At 48.6% G+C, this 22,598-nt stretch overlaps 1 protein-coding gene across 1 annotated transcript in view; it reads left to right on the forward strand.

Moving 5' to 3' along the window:
- LOC138792172 (aldehyde dehydrogenase family 3 member B1-like) overlaps positions 1–22,598 on the forward strand; it is a 110,511-nt gene that overhangs the window by 61,046 nt on the left and 26,867 nt on the right. The window contains exons 8-9 of the mRNA XM_069969275.1: positions 18,451–18,617; positions 19,800–19,899. Coding sequence (XP_069825376.1) covers positions 18,451–18,617; positions 19,800–19,899 — 267 coding nt within the window. The remainder of the gene's footprint in view (positions 1–18,450; positions 18,618–19,799; positions 19,900–22,598) is intronic.

Raw genomic sequence — 22,598 nt, forward strand, 5'->3', positions numbered from 1 at the left:
ATCACCAGGAGTCACCACAGACTGTATATAGATCACCAGGAGTCATCACACACTGTATATAGATCACCAGGAGTCATCACACACTGTATATAGATCACCAGGAGTCACTACAGACTGTATATAGATCACCAGGAGTCACTACAGACTGTATATAGATCACCAGGAGTCACCACAGACTGTATATAGATCACCAGGAGTCATCACACACTGTATATAGATCACCAGGAGTCACCACAGACTGTATATAGATCACCAGGAGTCATCACACACTGTATATAGATCACCAGGAGTCATCACACACTGTATATAGATCACCAGGAGTCACTACAGACTGTATATAGATCACCAGGAGTCATCACACACTGTATATAGATCACCAGGAGTCATCACACACTGTATATAGATCACCAGGAGTCATCACACACTGTATATAGATCACCAGGAGTCACTACAGACTGTATATAGATCACCAGGAGTCAGCACACACTGTATATAGATCACCAGGAGTCACCACAGACTGTATATAGATCACCAGGAGTCACCACAGACTGTATATAGATCACCAGGAGTCATCACAGACTGTATATAGATCACCAGGAGTTATCACCGACTGTATATAGATCACCGAGAGTCACCACCGACTGTAAATAGATCACGAGGAATCACTACAGACTGTATATAGACCACCAGGAGTCATTACAGACTGTATATAGATCACCAGGAGTCATCACAGACTGTATATAGATCACCAGGAGTCACCACAGACTGTATATAGATCACCAGGAGTCATCACAGACTGTATATAGATCACCAGGAGTCACTACAGACTGTATATAGATCACCAGGAGTCATCACACACTGTATATAGATCACCAGGAGTCATCACAGACTGTATATAGATCCCCAGGAGTCATCACAGACTGTATTTAGATCACCAGGAGTCACTACAGACTGTATATAGAATACCAGGAGTCATCACAGACTGTATATAGATCACCAGGAGTCATCACAGACTGTATATAGATCACCAGGAGTCACCACAGACTGTATACTCACTATTGATTTATGATCATTTATTTTCCCAATGACTGCGCTCACACACTGAGATACCACACAGTAGCATCCACTCTCTTGTGTTCACTCTGTCCTGGGTTCTTTTCCATTTTGTATCCTGCTGTATCCTCCTGTGTGCTGTATCCTCCTGTGTGTCTGAGGAATCACTACAGACTGTATATAGATCACCAGGAGTCATCACAGACTGTATATAGATCACCAGGAGTCACTACAGACTGTATATAGATCACCAGGAGTCATCACAGACTGTATATAGATCACCAGGAGTCATCACCGACTGTATATAGATCACCGGGAGTCACCACCGACTGTAAATAGATCACGAGGAATCACTACAGACTGTATATAGACCACCAGGAGTCATTACAGACTGTATATAGATCACCAGGAGTCATCACAGACTGTATATAGATCACCAGGAGTCACCACAGACTGTATATAGATCACCAGGAGTCATCACAGACTGTATATAGATCACCAGGAGTCACTACAGACTGTATATAGATCACCAGGAGTCATCACACACTGTATATAGATCACCAGGAGTCATCACAGACTGTATATAGATCCCCAGGAGTCATCACAGACTGTATTTAGATCACCAGGAGTCACTACAGACTGTATATAGAATACCAGGAGTCATCACAGACTGTATATAGATCACCAGGAGTCATCACAGACTGTATATAGATCACCAGGAGTCACCACAGACTGTATACTCACTATTGATTTATGATCATTTATTTTCCCAATGACTGCGCTCACACACTGAGATACCACACAGTAGCATCCACTCTCTTGTGTTCACTCTGTCCTGGGTTCTTTTCCATTTTGTATCCTGCTGTATCCTCCTGTGTGCTGTATCCTCCTGTGTGCTGTATCCTCCTGTATGCTGTATCCTCCTGTGTGCTGTATCCTACTGTGTGCTGTATCCTCCTGTGTGCTGTATCCTCCTGTGTGCTGTATCCTCCTGTGTGCTATATGCTCCTGTGTGCTGTATCCTCCTGTGTGCTGTATCCTACTGTGTGCTGTATCCTCCTGTATGCTGTATCCTCCTGTGTGCTGTATCCTCCTGTGTGCTGTGTGCTGTATCCTCCTGTGTGCTGTATCCTCCTGTGTGCTGTGTGCTGTATCCTCCTGTGTGCTGTATCCTCCTGTGTGCTGTGTGCTGTATCCTCCTGTGTGCTGTATCCTCCTGTGTGCTGTATTCTCCTGTGTGCTGTATCCTCCTGTGTGCTATATCGTGCTGTGTGCTGTATCCTCCTGTGTGCTGTATCCTGCTGTGTGCTGTGTGCTGTATCCTACTGTGTGCTGTATCCTCCTGTGTGATGTGTGCTGTATCCTCCTGTGTGCTGTATGCTGTGTGCTGTATCCTCCTGTGTGTTGTGTGCTGTATCCTCCTGTGTGCTGTATCCTCCTGTGTGCTGTATCCTCCTGTGTGCTGTGTGCAGTATCCTCCTGTGTGCTGTATCCTCCTGTGTGCTGTGTGCTGTATCCTCCTGTGTGCTGTGTGCTGTATCCTCCTGTGTGCTGTGTCCTCCTGTGTGCTGTATTCTCCTGTGTGCTGTATCCTCCTGTGTGCTGTGTGCTGTATCCTCCTGTGTGCTGTATCCTCCTGTGTGCTGTATCCTCCTGTGTGCTGTATCCTCCTGTGTGCTGTATGCTTTGTGCTGTATCCTCCTGTGTGCTGTATCCTCCTGTGTGCTGTATCCTCCTGTGTGCTATACACTACATGTATATACCGCCATACTGTGACTGGATAACACCGCCATACCAGACCTGACCAATACCACAATACTGTGACTGGATAACACTGTGTATACTTTTGGGGTCATGTATACCTGTAGTGTATAGTTTTGGGGTCCTTTATACCTGTAGTGTAAAGTTTTGGGTCCTGTATACCTGTAGTATAGAGTTGGTGGGAGTGCTGTATACCTGTAGTGTATAGTTTTGGGTTCTTGTATACCTGTACTGTATAGTTGGGGGTCCTTTATACCTGTAGTATAGAGTTGGTGGGAGTGCTGTATACCTGTAGTTTATAGTTTTGGGTTCTTGTATACCTGTACTGTATAGTTGGGGGTCCTGTATACCTGTAATATATAGTTGGTGAAGGTGCTGTATACCTGTAATGTATAGTTGATGGAGGTCTTCTATACCTGTAGTTTATAGTTTAAGGGTCCTGGATACCTGTAGTGTATAGTTGATGGAGGTCTTGTATACCTGTAGTATATAGTTCGGGGGTCCTGTGTACCTGTAGTTTATAGTTGGTAGAGGTCTTGTATACCTGTAGTGTAAAGTTTGAGGGTCCTGTATACCTGTAGTATATAGTTGGTGGAGTTCCTGTACACCTGTAGTGTATAGTTTTGGGTCCTGTATACCTATAGTATAGAGTTGGTGGGGGTGCTGTATACCTGTAGTATATAGTTGGTGGAGGTCCTGTATACCTGTAGTGTATAGTTTGGGGTCCTGTATACCTGTAGTGTAGTGTTTGAGTTCCTGTATACCTGTAGTATATTGTTGGTGGAGGTCTCGTGCATCTGTAGTGTATAGTTTTGGTGTCCTGTATACCTATAGTATAGAGTTGGTGGGGGTGCTGTATACCTGTAGTATATAGTTGGTGGAGGTCCTGTATACCTGTAGTGTATAGTTTGGGGTCCTGTATACCTGTAGTGTAGTGTTTGAGTTCCTGTATACCTGTAGTATATTGTTGGTGGAGGTCTCGTGCATCTGTAGTGTATAGTTTTGGTGTCCTGTATACCTGTAGTGTCCTGTATACCAGGGCGGTATTGGTCAGGTCTGGTATGACAGTGTTATCCAGTCACAGTATGGCGGTATTGGTCAGGTCTGGTGTGGCAGTGTTACCCAGTCACAGTATGGCGGTATTGGTCAGGTCTGGTATGGAGGTGTTATCCAGTCACAGTATGATGGTATTGGTCAGGTCTGGTATGACAGTGATATCCAATCACAGTATAGTGGTATTGGTCCGGTCTGGTATGGCGGTGTTAAAAGTGACCTTTGGAGCTATTACCTACCAATCTATCATGATGCTAATTGGTGAGTGAGGATGGGGCGTCTTCAGGTTTGTTTAGTGCTTAGGGCAGCAGCAGCTGGTAATACTGCCCTGTATAGATGGAGTAGGGGGCCCTGAATACATGTACTGTATAGAGGAGTAGGGGGTCCTGTATACATGTACTGTATATATGGAGTAGGGGGTCCTGTATACATGTACTGTACAGTTGGAGTAGGGGGCCCTGTATACATGTACTGTATAGATGGAGTAGGGGGTCCTGTATACATGTACTGTATAGATGGAGTAGGGGGTCCTGTATATACATGTACTGTATAGATGGAGTAGGGGGTCCTGTATACATGTACTGTATAGATGGAGTAGGGGGTCTACCAGTTATTTCTGTGGATGTTGTGAGGCAGCTTCCCTAGCAACCATTCAGATTCCAGCTCCCTGTGAAAATGAAAGCAGTAATCCTATTGGTTGCTAAGGCTTCCAACTGCCGTTTACTGCTGGGCAGCTTCAGCTAATTATATCACCTGTGTGTGCAGTGTGGAGATTTTCCCATTAATTTCTATGGGGCGCTCTTGCCCCTCCCCCTCCACTCCTGTACATCTGGCGGGGACGGGACCTTCGCTCTAACCTTCCCGGGCACCCAATGTATCTGTGTGCCAAATTTGGGGTCAAACGGTTCAGGCCTTTGGAAGTCTATATGGGACAGACAGACAGACAGACAGACAGACAGACTTTCATTGTTATGATATAGATATATATATATACACTCACATGAATAGGCACAAAGATACACAAATATATATACACACACTTTTTATGCAGGACAGGAAGCTACAGGGGATCCTCTTCTCTTCATCTTCTCCTCCTCTTCTTCCAGTCAGGCCCGGCAGCCGGCAGCCCCTCCCCCTTCTCCTCAGCACTTACTGCACATACCCCAGCAGGAGAGAGCCGACATGACTGGAGAGAGGAGGGGGATGGAGGAGGGGGCCCTGCTGCTGCTTCTCTCAGAGTCTTCCTGTCTGCCACCTGTAAGTCTGTTTATATTGTGCAGAGGGCCCCCTGGGTGACAGACAGGGACCGGTCCATAGAGACTGCAGGGGGGAGCGGGGCCCATGATTTTATAGTAGCTGGGCCCCTTGATCTTCCGATCAATGGGAGATCCTAAACGGGAGGCCTGCTTGTGGTTCAGGGCCCTTTAAGGGGGAGGGGCCCACCAGGGAATCCCCCGCCTCCCCGGTGGCTTAGTCCGAGCCTGACTGTGCCCAATGACTGGTGAATCAATAGCATGTGCCATAGACAAGCAGCACTTCATCAGGGTATGGACTGTGCTCTGTGATGGGTGGATCCGTGGCATGTGCCATAGACAAGCAGCACTTCATCAGGGTATGGACTGTGCTCTGTGATGGGTGGATCCGTAGCATGTGCCATAGACAAGCAGCACTTCATCAGGGTATGGACTGTGCTCTGTGATGGGTGGATCCGTGGCATGTGCCATAGACAAGCAGCACTTCATCAGGGTATGGACTGTGCTCTGTGATGGGTGGATCCGTGGCATGTGCCATAGACAAGCAGCACTTCATCAGGGTATGGACTGTGCTCTGTGATGGGTGGATCCGTAGCATGTGCCATAGACAAGCAGCACTTCATCAGGGTATGGACTGTGCTCTGTGATGGGTGGATCCGTGGCATGTGCCATAGACAAGCAGCACTTCATCAGGGTATGGACTGTGCTCTGTGATGGGTGGATCCGTGGCATGTGCCATAGACAAGCAGCACTTCATCAGGGTATGGACTGTGCTCTGTGATGGGTGGATCCGTGGCATGTGCCATAGACAAGCAGCACTTCATCAGGGTATGGACTGTGCTCTGTGATGGGTGGATCCGTGGCATGTGCCATAGACAAGCAGCACTTCATCAGGGTATGGACTGTGCTCTTTGATGGGTGGATCCGTGGCATGTGCCATAGACAAGCAGCACTTCATCAGGGTATGGACTGTGCTCTTTGATGGGTGGATCCGTGGCATGTGCCATAGACAAGCAGCACTTCATCAGGGTATGGACTGTGCTCTGTGATGGGTGGATCCGTGGCATGTGCCATAGACAAGCAGCACTTCATCAGGGTATGGACTGTGCTCTGTGATGGGTGGATCCGTGGCATGTGCCATAGACAAGCAGCACTTCATCAGGGTATGGACTGTGCTCTTTGATGGGTGGATCCGTGGCATGTGCCATAGACAAGCAGCACTTCATCAGGGTATGGACTGTGCTCTGTGATGGGTGGATCCGTGGCATGTGCCATAGACAAGCAGCACTTCATCAGGGTATGGACTGTGCTCTGTGATGGGTGGATCCGTGGCATGTGCCATAGACAAGCAGCACTTCATCAGGGTATGGACTGTGCTCTGTGATGGGTGGATCCGTGGCATGTGCCATAGACAAGCAGCACTTCATCAGGGTATGGACTGTGCTCTGTGATGGGTGGATCCGTGGCATGTGCCATAGACAAGCAGCACTTCATCAGGGTATGGACTGTGCTCTGTGATGGGTGGATCCGTGGCATGTGCCATAGACAAGCAGCACTTCATCAGGGTATGGACTGTGCTCTGTGATGGGTGGATCCGTGGCATGTGCCATAGACAAGCAGCACTTCATCAGGGTATGGACTGTGCTCTGTGATGGGTGGATCCGTGGCATGTGCCATAGACAAGCAGCACTTCATCAGGGTATGGACTGTGCTCTGTGATGGGTGGATCCGTGGCATGTGCCATAGACAAGCAGCACTTCATCAGGGTATGGACTGTGCTCTGTGATGGGTGGATCCGTGGCATGTGCCATAGACAAGCAGCACTTCATCAGGGTATGGACTGTGCTCTGTGATGGGTGGATCCGTGGCATGTGCCATAGACAAGCAGCACTTCATCAGGGTATGGACTGTGCTCTGTGATGGGTGGATCCGTGGCATGTGCCATAGACAAGCAGCACTTCATCAGGGTATGGACTGTGCTCTGTGATGGGTGGATCCGTGGCATGTGCCATAGACAAGCAGCACTTCATCAGGGTATGGACTGTGCTCTGTGATGGGTGGATCCGTGGCATGTGCCATAGACAAGCAGCACTTCATCAGGGTATGGACTGTGCTCTGTGATGGGTGGATCCGTGGCATGTGCCATAGACAAGCAGCACTTCATCAGGGTATGGACTGTGCTCTGTGATGGGTGGATCCGTAGCATGTGCCATAGACAAGCAGCACTTCATCAGGGTATGGACTGTGCTCTGTGATGGGTGGATCCGTGGCATGTGCCATAGACAAGCAGCACTTCATCAGGGTATGGACTGTGCTCTGTGATGGGTGGATCCGTGGCATGTGCCATAGACAAGCAGCACTTCATCAGGGTATGGACTGTGCTCTGTGATGGGTGGATCCGTGGCATGTGCCATAGACAAGCAGCACTTCATCAGGGTATGGACTGTGCTCTGTGATGGGTGGATCCGTAGCATGTGCCATAGACAAGCAGCACTTCATCGGGGTATGGACTGTGCTCTGTGATGGGTGGATCCGTGGCATGTGCCATAGACAAGCAGCACTTCATCAGGGTATGGACTGTGCTCTGTGATGGGTGGATCCGTGGCATGTGCCATAGACAAGCAGCACTTCATCGGGGTATGGACTGTGCTCTGTGATGGGTGGATCCGTAGCATGTGCCATAGACAAGCAGCACTTCATCAGGGTATGGACTGTGCTCTGTGATGGGTGGATCCGTGGCATGTGCCATGGGTACTGGATTGTGGTGGGGAAGCCAAACAGACCCTCCATCTGGACCAAGGTGCGTAGAACACTTCCACTGGATGAATGGGGGTAAGCCTAAAGCTCTGACCGTAAATATATGGGGTTTAGCAGGGAGGAGCACATGACTGGAGAGAACTGGGGAGAATTAGGGGGAGCACATGACTGGGGAGAATTAGGGGGAGCACATGACTGGAGAGAACTGGGGAGAATTAGGGGGAGCACATGACTGGGGAGAATTAGGGGGAGCACATGACTGGAGAGAACTGGGGAGAATTAGGGGGAGCACATGACTGGAGAGCCCAGGAGAGAATTGGGGGGGGTAACATGGCTGGAGAGCCCTGGAGAGAATGGGGGGGGGGGGGTAACATGGCTGGAGAGCCCTGGAGAATGGGGGGGGTAACATGGCTGGAGAGCCCAGGAGAGAATTGGGGGGGGGGGGTTACATGGCTGGAGAGCCCTGGAGAGAATGGGGGGGGGGGGTAACATGGCTGGAGAGCCCTGGAGAGAATTGGGGGGGTGTTACATGGCTGGAGAGCCCTGGAAAGAATTGGGGGGGGGGTGTTACATGGCTGGAGAGCCCTGGAGAGAATTGTTGGGGGTGGGGGGGGGGGGGAGGGCGTTACATGGCGGGGGAGCCCTGGAGAGAATTGAGGGGGGGGGGTTACATTGCTGGAGAGCCCTGGAGAGAATTGGGGGGGGGGGGGTTACATGGCGGGGGAGCCCTGAAGAGAATTGGGGGGTGGGGGTTACATTGCTGGAGAGCCCTGGAGAGAATTGGGGGGGGGGTTACATGGTGGGGGAACCCTGGAGAGAATAGGGGGGTTACATGGTGGGGGAGCCCTGGAGAGAATTGGGGGGGGGGGTTACATGGCGGGGGAGCCCTGGAGAGAATTGGGGGGGGGGGTTACATGGCTGGAGAGAATTGGGGGGTGTTACATGGTGGGGGAGCCCTGGAGAGAATTGGGGGGGGGGGTTACATGGCTGGAGAGCCCTGGAGAGAATTGGGGGGGGGGGGGGGGTTACATGGCTGGATAGCCCTGGAGAGAATAGGGGGAAGGGGGTGTTACATGGTAGGGGAGCCCTGGAGAGAATTGGGGGGGGGGGGTTACATGGCGGGGGAGCCCTGGGGAGAATTGGGAGGGGGGGTTACATGGCGGGGGAGCCCTGGGGAGAATTGGGGGGGGGGCGTTACATGGCTGGATAGCCCTAGAGAGAATTGTGTGTGTGTGTGTGTGGGGGGGGGGGGTTACATGGCGGGGGAGCCCTGGAGAGAATTGGGGGGGGGGGTTACATGGCGGGCGAGCCCTGGAGAGAATTGGGGGGGGCTTTCCAAAGGGAAAGAGATGCACAGCCCATATGAAACTACTTAGGGTGCTAAACCTCTATATAGAGAACTGATATCATACCAAACAAAAAAAAGTATATAGAAACACCGGTAAGCACACCGTAATAATCATAACAAAATACATAATTTATTGAAGATCACAAATACAAATAATAACCAAACATGATTAGACCCCCCCTAAAAACACTTAAAATCATCCCACATAATTCAATAGTTGTCAGAGAAATAACCAAAACAACCAACTCCCTGTAAATACTGAGACTCTCTGGTATCAAATAATACAACAATTCTAACTGGTACTGTATAAATACACAATTCTCCCTATAATACTAATAAAGTGCTGATGCATACATAATCCAAGAGGACCAAACAATGTATATAGATATAGATATGTACAAGAATTATAAGGTGCTGTGGATAAGTATCAAACAAAATACAAGGAAGTGCTAAGCAAGTGCTACACTATAAGGGAGAAAAGCAGAGTATATCACCAGTGACCATGAGAACACCAGAGAGTCTCCAGGCTGGGAGACCGAACCCCACGCGTTCCGTCCACTATCTGGACTTTCTCAAGGGTAACATGGTGGGGAATAATGCATGTTTTTATGTCATACATAATAATAGTAACATGTGTGAGCAATAGTGGCAAATACTATGGTGCTTACCGCACTAGGGAGACGTCTCCATACACGCAGCGCCCGGCAAAATGGCCGCTCGGCGTCCGCATAATAGTACTGCGCATGCGCCAGTTCTAGTCAAACAGGAGGTGACGTCAGAGTCGAGAAGGAGGCTTGGATATCATGCGTTCCACCACCCGGAAATGTCGAGATCATGGGAAGTGTCCACAATAGTGAGTCAAAACTCATGGAGCATGCGCTGTCGCCATCATGAAATATATGCCCAACAGACCAAAGATTTACGATACTACTGGCAATTTAAAAAAGGGAAATCAAACATAGAAACCAATACTGCCAATGGACAAAAACTATATTATAAGTAATTGTCTCCAAAAAAGGGGCAGATTCACACAAACTATATTAATAATATCCAGGCGACGTGTAATACATGAAGGTAGTAGATGATCATCATACAGCAAGAAGTTGCATTGTCTGGAGATAGCCTTAGGGGAATAATCCTCACATCTGAACACAAATTGTCCAGGCGAGAATAATCCTCACATACACACATAGTGTCAAGGCAACGTATCCTTGTAATCAAATAGCACCTGAAATTAATAGGCAATCAAAAAAATGCGGCAAAGAATATCATAGCAATGTCCAAAAGTGGCCCAAAAAAGAATAGTCCTCACATACTAAACATGAACTAGTTGGTCGCGTAAATAAACTTGAGGAATATATTAATCGCTATACACGCGCATACAGGGAAGCCGTCCATTAGTCCAGCCTCAACCATAGCTCTATTCCTCGGAACGATCACAAAGGGTATAAAGGAGCCACAATAGTAGGTAGGATCACTAAATAATAATAATGATATGATGACATGACCCCGGGGATGGGAGCGGCGAGCGTGTATGGAAACGTTCTGTCAGTAACTTACCTGACCGCGCTCCAGCGTCGTCTGGCCCGGCTGGAGCGCAGCGCCGCCCTCCTCGGCCTGGCCGGGTGACGTCACGGAGACCCGACGGCGTCCCTAGTAACCAGGGGAGCCGCGGGTCTCGCGTCAGTGAGCGTCGCCCGGCCGAGCAGCTGAGTGCTGTTGGACTCAGGCTGAGTGACGGATCTCTCTGCCACTCAGCCTGCAGTGCATCAGCTGCTGTGTGTCTGGATTCAGGAGGCCGGACCAATCAGTCTTTGGTCCGGGCTCCTGATCCAGTATAAAGTGTTGTCAGTGCCAGCCTCTAATCGCTGGCTATTAGTTGTCTCTGATCCCAGCTCCCCAGTCCCTTGTATTCTGCCCTATCCTTCCTCTATTGTCTTGCCTGGATTCTGACCTTTTGCCTGTCCCCTGACTCTCCATTCGGTTCCGATTTTGTACTGCGCTGCTCGTTTGGTTTCTGACTCGGCTAGTTTACTCCCCGCATTGTGTTTGTCTGTCTGTCTGCGTTTTATGTTTTGCACGTATACAGCATAGGGATTGTCTTCGTGGTTGTCCGCGACCGCTTAGGGTCGACCGAGGCAAGTAGGCAGGTGACAGTGGGTGGGGTCAGATTCAGGGCCCACTGTCGAGTGTCTTGTCTTCACCTGCCATTCATGACACGTTCCCAGTAAAGTCAATAACTGTCTATGAATGGAAACATAGTATTATAGAAGTAAAGTGACAATAAATTGGCACATTTACAGAAAGTCACAATAAGTCCCGTTACTGAGATCTTTTCCTTTTGATACTCGTGAGTTGTCTTTTCTTCCCTCTCCTATATTTGTTTTCTTCTCTTGGGAAGTTGAAGGAATAATGGCGAAAGCGGTAGGACTCAAAACACACAGGTTAGTAACCGAAATTCTTAGCAGTAAATTCATGTAGTCAACACTAGGTGAGAGGGAAAAAAAGAAAAAAGGAAATGAGTGAGATAGAAAGAGATAAAAATAAAACTGCAAGTGAAACACGCAATATCGTAGGAGGAGTGGAGGACCAACTCCAGTGTAGTGAGTAGAGACGAAACACAGATATAAATAGATGTACACAAAAAAAACAAAAAAAAACACAGTAGTGGGATAAGTGTGTGTGTAGCGTATGGTATATATGAATGATGTGACGAATGTGAAAAGAGCTATAGATGCATTGTGTGTGAAGCAAATGGTATATATGAATGATGTGACGAATGTGAAAAGAGCTATAGGTGCAAAAAAAAAAAAAAACACTTAAAAAAACACATAAAAAAACATGCAGAGTGAACACTGCAACCTAAAACATGAAGAACAACAAAGAATTTCAATAATAATTGACGATACTTATAGAATCCTGTGAATAAAAGTTCCTCATTCAGCCCTAGTGGTGTTACACTTTGTAGGCGATATATCCATCTAGATTCTCTCTGTAAAAGGGGTTTAATAATGTTACCTCCCCTACTCCCCAACTGGACTCTTTCCAATCCCGTAACCTTAAGTCCATCATATTTACCAGCATGATGATCCCTGAAGTGTCGCGCCACTGATGTCAAGTCCAGTGTATCATGTGGAGTTCTTGAACTCCGACGTATATTGGATAGATGTTGTTGCACTCTTTTGCGTAATTCCTGTGTGGTTTGGCCAACATATGCCAGTGGACATGAGCAGGTAATAACATATATCACATTTCTACTCCGACAATTAATGTAGTCTTTCAATTTGTAGACTTGTCCATCCACTGGGTTCTTAAACGATTGTCCCGTGTCGATCATCTGGCAGACCGTACAGCTCCCACATGGATATGTACCGCAGAGTCTCTGGCCGCTCCCCAGGGTTACTTTCGGTCGTACAAAGTGACTATGACTGAGTATGTCCTTGAGGTTTTTGGCTCGTCTAGCTGTTAGGTTGGGTTTTGGACTAATATGAAGATCCAGGCGAGGTTCCATTCGCAAAATATTCCAATGTTTGTCCAAAATCCTGTAGATATCCTGCCACTGGTTGTTGTAGCTTGTGACCAATCTTACTTTATTCTCCGTCGGTCGTATTCGGGATCCAAGTAACTGTACTCTATCCGTGTCTCTAGCCCGCTGGAATGCCTTAGAGATGATACTTTTTGGGTAACCTCTTTTATGGAAACGTTCAGTCATGTTCCTGGCCTCCTCCCGGAAGTCATTATCCGAGCTACAGTTCCTCCTTATTCTGAAAAATTGACCAATTGGGATACCATCCCGTTGATGTTTTGGGTGGAAACTTCCATATTGTAGTAGACTGTTGCTGGCAGTTTTCTTCCTGAACAGTGTTGTTTGGATGCGATCACCTTCAATTCGAAGCCTCAGATCCAAGAATTCTGCAGTGCCCTGTGAGATATTCCAAGTAAGAACAATGTTATGTTCATTAGAATTCAGATGTTGTAGGAAACACAGTCCTCCTTTGTCCCCGACCATAGCATGACAATGTCATCTATATAGCGCATCCATCGTCAAAAACAAAATAATTCTGGTTTAGGACAAAGGTCAACAGCTCAAGCAAAAAGTGTGAATGTTGTTCACCTTGCAGTGATTGAGACTGAAAAAAGGGAAGCTACTGCTCTTACACCCAATTGATGCCGGATATTTGTGTATAGCGACTCTACGTCCATAGTGACAAGTATAGTATTGTCCGGGATTTCAAAGTCATCCAATTGCTCGATAAGATGGGAAGAGTCTCTCACATATGAAGGTAACCGTAGCACCAGGGGCTGCAAAAAATAATCAATGTAGTTATTTTTTGCAGCCCCTGGTGCTACGGTTACCTTCATATGTGAGAGACTCTTCCCATCTTATCGAGCAATTGGATGACTTTGAAATCCCGGACAATACTATACTTGTCACTATGGACGTAGAGTCGCTATACACAAATATCCGGCATCAATTGGGGGTAAGAGCAGTAGCTTCCTTTTTTCAGTCTCAATCACTGCAAGGTGAACAACATTCACACTTTTTGCTTGAGCTGTTGACCTTTGTCCTCAACCAGAATTATTTTGTTTTCGACGATGTCTATTATAGACAGGTGTCTGGACCGGCGATGGGTGCACGTTGCGCGCCCTCTTACGCCAACCTGTTTTTGGGTTGGTGGGAGGGCGCGTGCGTGTACCCCTCGTCTGCCTTCCAGAATTATGTCATCAAATGGATGCGCTATATAGATGACATTGTCATGCTATGGTCGGGGACAAAGGAGGACTGTGAGTGTTTCCTACAACATCTGAATTCTAATGAACATAACATTGTTCTTACTTGGAATATCTCACAGGGCACTGCAGAATTCTTGGATCTGAGGCTTCGAATTGAAGGTGATCGCATCCAAACAACACTGTTCAGGAAGAAAACTGCCAGCAACAGTCTACTACAATATGGAAGTTTCCACCCAAAACATCAACGGGATGGTATCCCAATTGGTCAATTTTTCAGAATAAGGAGGAACTGTAGCTCGGATAATGACTTCCGGGAGGAGGCCAGGAACATGACTGAACGCTTCCATAAAAGAGGTTACCCAAAAAGTATCATCTCTAAGGCATTCCAGCGGGCTAGAGACACGGATAGAGTACAGTTACTTGGATCCCGAATACGACCGACGGAGAATAAAGTAAGATTGGTCACAAGCTACAACAACCAGTGGCAGGATATCTACAGGATTTTGGACAAACATTGGAATATTTTGCGAATGGAACCTCGCCTGGATCTTCATATTAGTCCAAAACCCAACCTAACAGCTAGACGAGCCAAAAACCTCAAGGACATACTCAGTCATAGTCACTTTGTACGACCGAAAGTAACCCTGGGGAGCGGCCAGAGACTCTGCGGTACATATCCATGTGGGAGCTGTACGGTCTGCCAGCTGATCGACACGGGACAATCGTTTAAGAACCCAGTGGATGGACAAGTCTACAAATTGAAAGACTACATTAATTGTCGGAGTAGAAATGTGATATATGTTATTACCTGCTCATGTCCACTGGCATATGTTGGCCAAACCACACAGGAATTACGCAAAAGAGTGCAACAACATCTATCCAATATACGTCGGAGTTCAAGAACTCCACATGATACACTGGACTTGACATCAGTGGCGCGACACTTCAGGGATCATCATGCTGGTAAATATGATGGACTTAAGGTTACGGGATTGGAAAGAGTCCAGTTGGGGAGTAGGGGAGGTAACATTATTAAACCCCTTTTACAGAGAGAATCTAGATGGATATATCGCCTACAAAGTGTAACACCACTAGGGCTGAATGAGGAACTTTTATTCACAGGATTCTATAAGTATCGTCAATTATTATTGAAATTCTTTGTTGTTCTTCATGTTTTAGGTTGCAGTGTTCACTCTGCATGTTTTTTTATGTGTTTTTTTAAGTGTTTTTTTTTTTTTTTGCACCTATAGCTCTTTTCACATTCGTCACATCATTCATATATACCATTTGCTTCACACATACTATGCATCTATAGCTCTTTTCACATTCGTCACATCATTCATATATACCATACGCTACACACACACTTATCCCACTACTGTGTTTTTTTTTGTGTACATCTATTTATATCTGTGTTTCGTCTCTACTCACTACACTGGAGTTGGTCCTCCACTCCTCCTACGATATTGCGTGTTTCACTTGCAGTTTTATTTTTATCTCTTTCTATCTCACTCGTTTCCTTATTTCTTTTTTTCCCTCTCACCTAGTGTTGACTACATGAATTTACTGCTAAGAATTTCGGTTACTAACCTGTGTGTTTTGAGTCCTACCGCTTTCGCCATTATTCCTTCAACTTCCCAAGAGAAGAAAACAAATATAGGAGAGGGAAGAAAAGACAACTCACGAGTATCAAAAGGAAAAGATCTCAGTAATGGGACTTATTGTGACTTTCTGTAAATGTGCCAATTTATTGTCACTTTACTTCTATAATACTATGTTTCCATTCATAGACAGTTATTGACTTTACTGGGAACGTGTCATGAATGGCAGGTGAAGACAAGACACTCGACAGTGGGCCCTGAATCTGACCCCACCCACTGTCACCTGCCTACTTGCCTCGGTCGACCCTAAGCGGTCGCGGACAACCACGAAGACAATCCCTATGCTGTATACGTGCAAAACATAAAACGCAGACAGACAGACAAACACAATGCGGGGAGTAAACTAGCCGAGTCAGAAACCAAACGAGCAGCGCAGTACAAAATCGGAACCGAATGGAGAGTCAGGGGACAGGCAAAAGGTCAGAATCCAGGCGAGACAATAGAGGAAGGATAGGGCAGAATACAAGGGACTGGGGAGCTGGGATCAGAGACAACTAATAGCCAGCGATTAGAGGCTGGCACTGACAACACTTTATACTGGATCAGGAGTCCGGACCAAAGGCTGATTGGTCCGGCCTCCTGAATCCAGACACACAGCAGCTGGTGCACTGCAGGCTGAGTGGCAGAGAGATCCGTCACTCAGCCTGAGTCCAACAGCACTCAGCTGCTCGGCCGGGCGACGCTCACTGACGCGAGACCCGCGGCTCCCCTGGTTACTAGGGATGCCGTCAGGTCTCTGTGACGTCACCCGGCCAGGCCGAGGAGGGCGGCGCTGCGCTCCAGCCGGGCCAGACGACGCTGGAGCGCGGTCAGGTAAGTTACTGACAGAACGTTTCCATACACGCTCGCCGCTCCCATCCCCGGGGTCATGTCATCATATCATTATTATTATTTAGTGATCCTACCTACCATTGTGGCTCCTTTATACCCTTTGTGATCGTTCCGAGGAATAGAGCTATGGTTGAGGCTGGACTAATGGACGGCTTCCCTGTATGCGCGTGTATAGCGATTAATATATTCCTCAAGTTTATTTACGCGACCAACTAGTTTGTGTTTAGTATGTGAGGACTATTCTTTTTTGGGCCACTTTTGGACATTGCTATGATATTCTTTGCCGCATTTTTTTGATTGCCTATTAATTTCAGGTGCTATTTGATTACAAGGATACGTTGCCTTGACACTATGTGTGTATGTGAGGATTATTCTCGCCTGGACAATTTGTGTTCAGATGTGAGGATTATTCCCCTAAGGCTATCTCCAGACAATGTAACTTCTTGCTGTATGATGATCATCTACTACCTTCATGTATTACACGTCGCCTGGATATTATTAATATAGTTTGTGTGAATCTGCCCCTTTTTTGGAGACAATTACTTATAATATAGTTTTTGTCCATTGGCAGTATTGGTTTCTATGTTTGATTTCCCTTTTTTAAATTGCCAGTAGTATCGTAAATCTTTGGTCTGTTGGGCATATATTTCATGATGGCGACAGCGCATGCTCCATGAGTTTTGACTCACTATTGTGGACACTTCCCATGATCTCGACATTTCCGGGTGGTGGAACGCATGATATCCAAGCCTCCTTCTCGACTCTGACGTCACCTCCTGTTTGACTAGAACTGGCGCATGCGCAGTACTATTATGCGGACGCCGAGCGGCCATTTTGCCGGGCGCTGCGTGTATGGAGACGTCTCCCTAGTGCGGTAAGCACCATAGTATTTGCCACTATTGCTCACACATGTTACTATTATTATGTATGACATAAAAACATGCATTATTCCCCACCATGTTACCCTTGAGAAAGTCCAGATAGTGGACGGAACGCGTGGGGTTCGGTCTCCCAGCCTGGAGACTCTCTGGTGTTCTCATGGTCACTGGTGATATACTGTGCTTTTCTCCCTTATAGTGTAGCACTTGCTTAGCACTTCCTTGTATTTTGTTTGATACTTATCCACAGCACCTTATAATTCTTGTACATATCTATATCTATATACATTGTTTGGTCCTCTTGGATTATGTATGCATCAGCACTTTATTAGTATTATAGGGAGAATTGTGTATTTATACAGTACCAGTTAGAATTGTTGTATTATTTGATACCAGAGAGTCTCAGTATTTACAGGGAGTTGGTTGTTTTGGTTATTTCTCTGACAACTATTGAATTATGTGGGATGATTTTAAGTGTTTTTAGGGGGGGTCTAATCATGTTTGGTTATTATTTGTATTTGTGATCTTCAATAAATTATGTATTTTGTTATGATTATTACGGTGTGCTTACCGGTGTTTCTATATACTTTTTTGTTGTTTGGTATGATGGCTGGATAGCCCTGGAGAGAATTGGGGGGGGGGGGGGGGGGCGTTACATGGCTGGATAGCCCTGGAGAGAATAGGGGGGAGGGGGTGTTACATGGTGGGGGAGCCCTGGAGAGAATGGAGGGGGGGGGGGGTTTACATGGCGGGGGAGCCCTGGAGAGAATGGGGGGGGGGGTTACATGGCGGGGGAGCCCTGGAGAGAATGGGGGGGGGGGGGGTTTACATGGCGGGGGAGCCCTGGAGAGAATTGGGGGGGGGGGAGGTGTTACATGGCTGGAGAGCCCTGGAGAGAATTGGGGGGGGGAGGTGTTACATGGCTGGAGAGCATTGGTGGGGATTACATGACTGTAGACCCCTGGGAGGACATGAGGTCCTGTGATGACCCAGCTTCTTGGTTCTCTGCAGTGATTGGCTGTCGGGAGTTGTGGCCTGGACGGCATCCGTATCTACTGTGGGTTAATCTTGATTTCAGGCAGTTTCTATGATTTGACCCCCTGTATCCTCCTGTGTTGCAGCCCCCACTATCCTCATCGATGTGAAGGACTCCGACCCCGTCATGCAGGAGGAGATTTTTGGGCCAATTCTTCCCATTTTCCCAGTGTCTGGATTTGATGAGGCCGTTAACTTTATAAATGACCGAGAGAAACCACTGGCAGCGTACGTCTTCTCCTCCAGCTCACAGGTCAGTGACCACATGTCTATGTGAGGTGTCTATAGAGTCCCTTGGGGCCCTCTCGCTATGGTATAGAGTCCCTTGGGGCCCTCTCGCTCTGGTATAGAGTCCCTTGGGGCCCTCTCGCTCTGGCATAGAGTCCCTTGGGGCCCTCTCGCTCCGGGAAGGAGACCCTCGGGGCCCTCTTGCTCCGGTATAAAGACCCTCAGGCCACTCTTGCTCCGGTATGGAGACTCTCGGGGCCCTCTCGCTCCGGTATGGAGACTCTCGGGGCCCTCTCGCTCTGGTATGGAGACTCTCGGGGCCCTCTCGCTCCGGTATGGAGACTCTCGGGGCCCTCTCGCTCCGGTATGGAGACTCTCGGGGCCCTCTCGCTCTGGTATGGAGACTCTCAGGCCCTCTTGCTCCGGTATAAAGACCCTCAGGCCCTCTTGCTCCGGTATGGAGACTCTCGGGGCCCTCTTGCTTCGGTATAAAGACCCTCAGGCCCCTCTCGCTCCGGCTTGGAGACTCTCGGGGCCCTCTTGCTCTGGTATGGAGACTCTCAGGCCCTCTTGCTCCGGTATAAAGACCCTCAGGCCCTCTTGCTCCGGTATGGAGACTCTCGGGGCCCTCTTGCTCCGGTATGGAGACTCTCGGGGCCCTCTTGCTTCGGTATAAAGACCCTCAGGCCCCTCTCGCTCCGGCATGGAGACTCTCGGGGCCCTCTTGCTCTGGTATGGAGACTCTCGGGGCCCTCTCGCTCCGGTATGGAGACTCTGGGGGCCCTCTCGCTCCGGTATGGAGACTCTCGGGGCCCTCTCGCTCCAGTATGGAGACTCTCAGGCCCTCTTGCTCCGGTATAAAGACCCTCAGGCCCCTCTTGCTCCGGTATGGAGACTCTCGGGGCCCTCTCGCTCCGGTATGGAGACTCTCGGGGCCCTCTTGCTCCGGTATAAAGACCCTCAGGCCCCTCTCGCTCCGGTATGGAGACTCTCGGGGCCCTCTTGCTCCGGTATGGAGACCCTCAAGGCCCTCTCACGCCGGTATGAAGACCCTTGGGGCCCACTCACGCCGGTATGGAGTCCCTTGTGGTCTGCCCACCCTGGTATGAGTCCATCAGTGTCCATCTTTTGCTTATCTGACAGAACCTCTGAAGATATGAACAGGGCCTGAGACCCTCCTGACCATTTTCTGCTCCTCTCTTGACAGATTGTTCACCAGTTCCTGGACCAGACAAGCAGTGGCGGCTTCTGTGCCAATGATGGCATCATGCACACGACCATCCCCAGTCTGCCATTTGGAGGAGTCGGTAAGTGTGGTTTCCATCACAGACACTACCACATTGTCTCATGGGCCTTGCCTGCCGTATACACCAAAGTCTTGTCTGGGGGCTGGTAGGATAATATAAATGTCGTTTGATGGACAGCTGGTAATTGTAGTCCCACCAGGTTGATTTGTCATTGCCCCAACTAGCCAGAATCCTGCTCCACACTGACGAGGGGCAAATACCCCGAAACGGCTGTCTGTGGGTGGAAGCCTGCCTTGGCAAGCCCTTGTCATGATCGTTATACTCGCACCTTGAGTTAGACATTGACAAAAAGGGGCCACCCTGGTGTTTCCCTATTTATGTTCCAATACTCGCAACCGAGTGGGAAGGGGTTACCTATCAGGGTGGTGAGGTGCTCTCCCCATCATGGAGGCTCCCTGTGGCAACAGGCTAGAGATTTCTGGCTATCCTGTGTTTTGAGACTCACAACCGAGGTTCCACGGACTCTTGTTTTGCATATTTACATTTTTGGGGGCATCAGTGGAGACTTGATTGATACTTCATTGGAATTTTCTAACTGATCCCCTTGAGTTCAGTGATTACTGTGTTTTGTTAGTCCCACCAGAGTTGCACAGTTGTATTGTGGTGGCTCAAGTGGTTTTCCCAGTCCTGGGATTGCAAGAAAGGGGGGCTGCACTAGTGTGTTGGTTCCCTGGTCACATCCTGGACTCGAGGAGAGTTCTTCATTATTCCCCAAGGTGTAGGTGCATGGCCTCAGCTGTTATCAGACAGGGGGCTGCAGGCAGCAGGGTGTTACGGCCTGGTACAGTGGGGTGGTAGCTGAGTGGGTCACTTGGACACTTGACACGGTAGCCTGCAATGGTATAGGACCCACCACGGACAGTTTGGGGCCCCGTCCACAGAGAAAGGTTTAACCCAAGTGCAGAGGTGTAGCTAGGCTCTCCTGCACCAGCGGTAAAGATACAATTTGGCGCCCCCCAACCCCCCCCCCCCCTGTATGCGCAGTAAGCACAGGGGGGCCCATGTGTGTGTGTGTGTGTATATATATATATATATATTTTTTTTTTTTTTTTTATGAAGTTTAGGTGAGCGATAGTTTAGATGAGCGATTCGGTCATCTCTACTGGCAGCACTAGTCTGGTGTTCACAATATGGGATACATAATGTCATATTTACTGTGTACCTGGAATGTTCCCATTTAAAATTTGGTCCCAAAATACCTTAACAGAGGCGCCGATGTCTCCGCTCCCTGCTGCCTGTACCTGAGGAGGCGCCGTTGTCTCCGCTCCCTGCTGTCTGTACCTGAGGAGGCGGCGTTGTCTCCGCTCCCTGCTGTCTGTACCTGAGGAGGCGCCGTTGTCTCCGCTCCCTGCTGTCTGTACCTGAGGAGGCGCCGTTGTCTCCGCTCCCTGCTGTCTGTACCTGAGGAGGCGCCGTTGTCTCCGCTCCCTGCTGTCTGTACCTGAGGAGGCGCCGTTGTCTCCGCTCCCTGCTGTCTGTACCTGTGAATTAGGAGGTGAAGCTTCCTGATCTATCTCCAGTGTGACCCCCAGTGTAATGTGATTCTATGGTGCCGTCTCCTAATGCACAGGTACGCTCAGCAGGAGAGTTGATCAAACTTCGGGAAATCCTAGGTTCTATCGAACTCGAACATTCACGAACCTGCCGCATTAGACTGCTGATGTCTTCCCGGTCCATGGGTAAGGAGGAGAGTACCGGCTATTACCTAGGATGAATCCCAGAATTCCAGTCTGTACCCGGGCTGTCTCCTCCTTCCCCACGGACCGGTAAGGCATCACCAATCTAATGCGGCAGGTTCATGAATGTTCGAGTTCTATAGAACCTAGGATTTCCCAAGGTTCCATCACCTCCCCTCAGCAGCGGAGACAACAGTAGTAACACCTCCAATAAGGTATTCCGTCACCTCCAGTAAGGTATCCCCTCACCTCCAGTAAGATATCCCGTCACCTCCAGTAAGTTACTCCGTCACCTCCAGTAAGGTATTCCGTCACCTCCAGTAAGGTATTCTGTCACCTCCAGTAAGGTATCCCGTCACCTCCAGTAAGATATCCCGTCACCTCCGGTAAGGTATCCCCTCGCCTCCAGTAAGATATCCCGTCACCTCCAGTAAGGTATCCCGTCACCTCCAGTAAGGTATTCCCTCACCCCCAGTAAGGTATCCCCTCACCTCCAGTAAGGTATTCCGTCACCTCTAGTAAGGTATCCCGTCACCTCCAGTAAGGTATCCCGTCACCTCCAGTAAGGTATCCCGTCACCTCCAGTAAGGTGTCCCGTCACCTCCAGTAAGGTATCCCGTCACCTCCAGTAAGGTATCCCGTCACCTCCAGTAAGGTATTCCGTCACCTCCAGTAAGGTATCCCCTCACCTCCAGTAAGGTATCCCGTCACCTCCAGTAAGGTATTCCGTCACCTCCAGTAAGGTATTCCGTCACCTCCAGTAAGGTATCCCGTCACCTCCAGTAAGGTATCCCCTCACCTCCAGTAAGGTATCCCGTCACCTCCAGTAAGTTACTCCGTCACCTCCAGTAAGGTATTCCGTCACCTCCAGTAAGGTATTCCGTCACCTTCAGTAAGGTATTCCATCACCTTCAGTAAGGTTTTCCGTCACCTCCAGTAAGGTTTTCCGTCACCTCCAGTAAGGTATTCCGTCACCTCCAGTAAGGTATTCCGTCACCTCCAGTAAGGTATTCCGTCACCTCC

The sequence above is a fragment of the Dendropsophus ebraccatus genome, chromosome 5 (genome assembly GCF_027789765.1).
Source record: "Dendropsophus ebraccatus isolate aDenEbr1 chromosome 5, aDenEbr1.pat, whole genome shotgun sequence".
Lineage (NCBI taxonomy): Eukaryota > Metazoa > Chordata > Amphibia > Anura > Hylidae > Dendropsophus > Dendropsophus ebraccatus.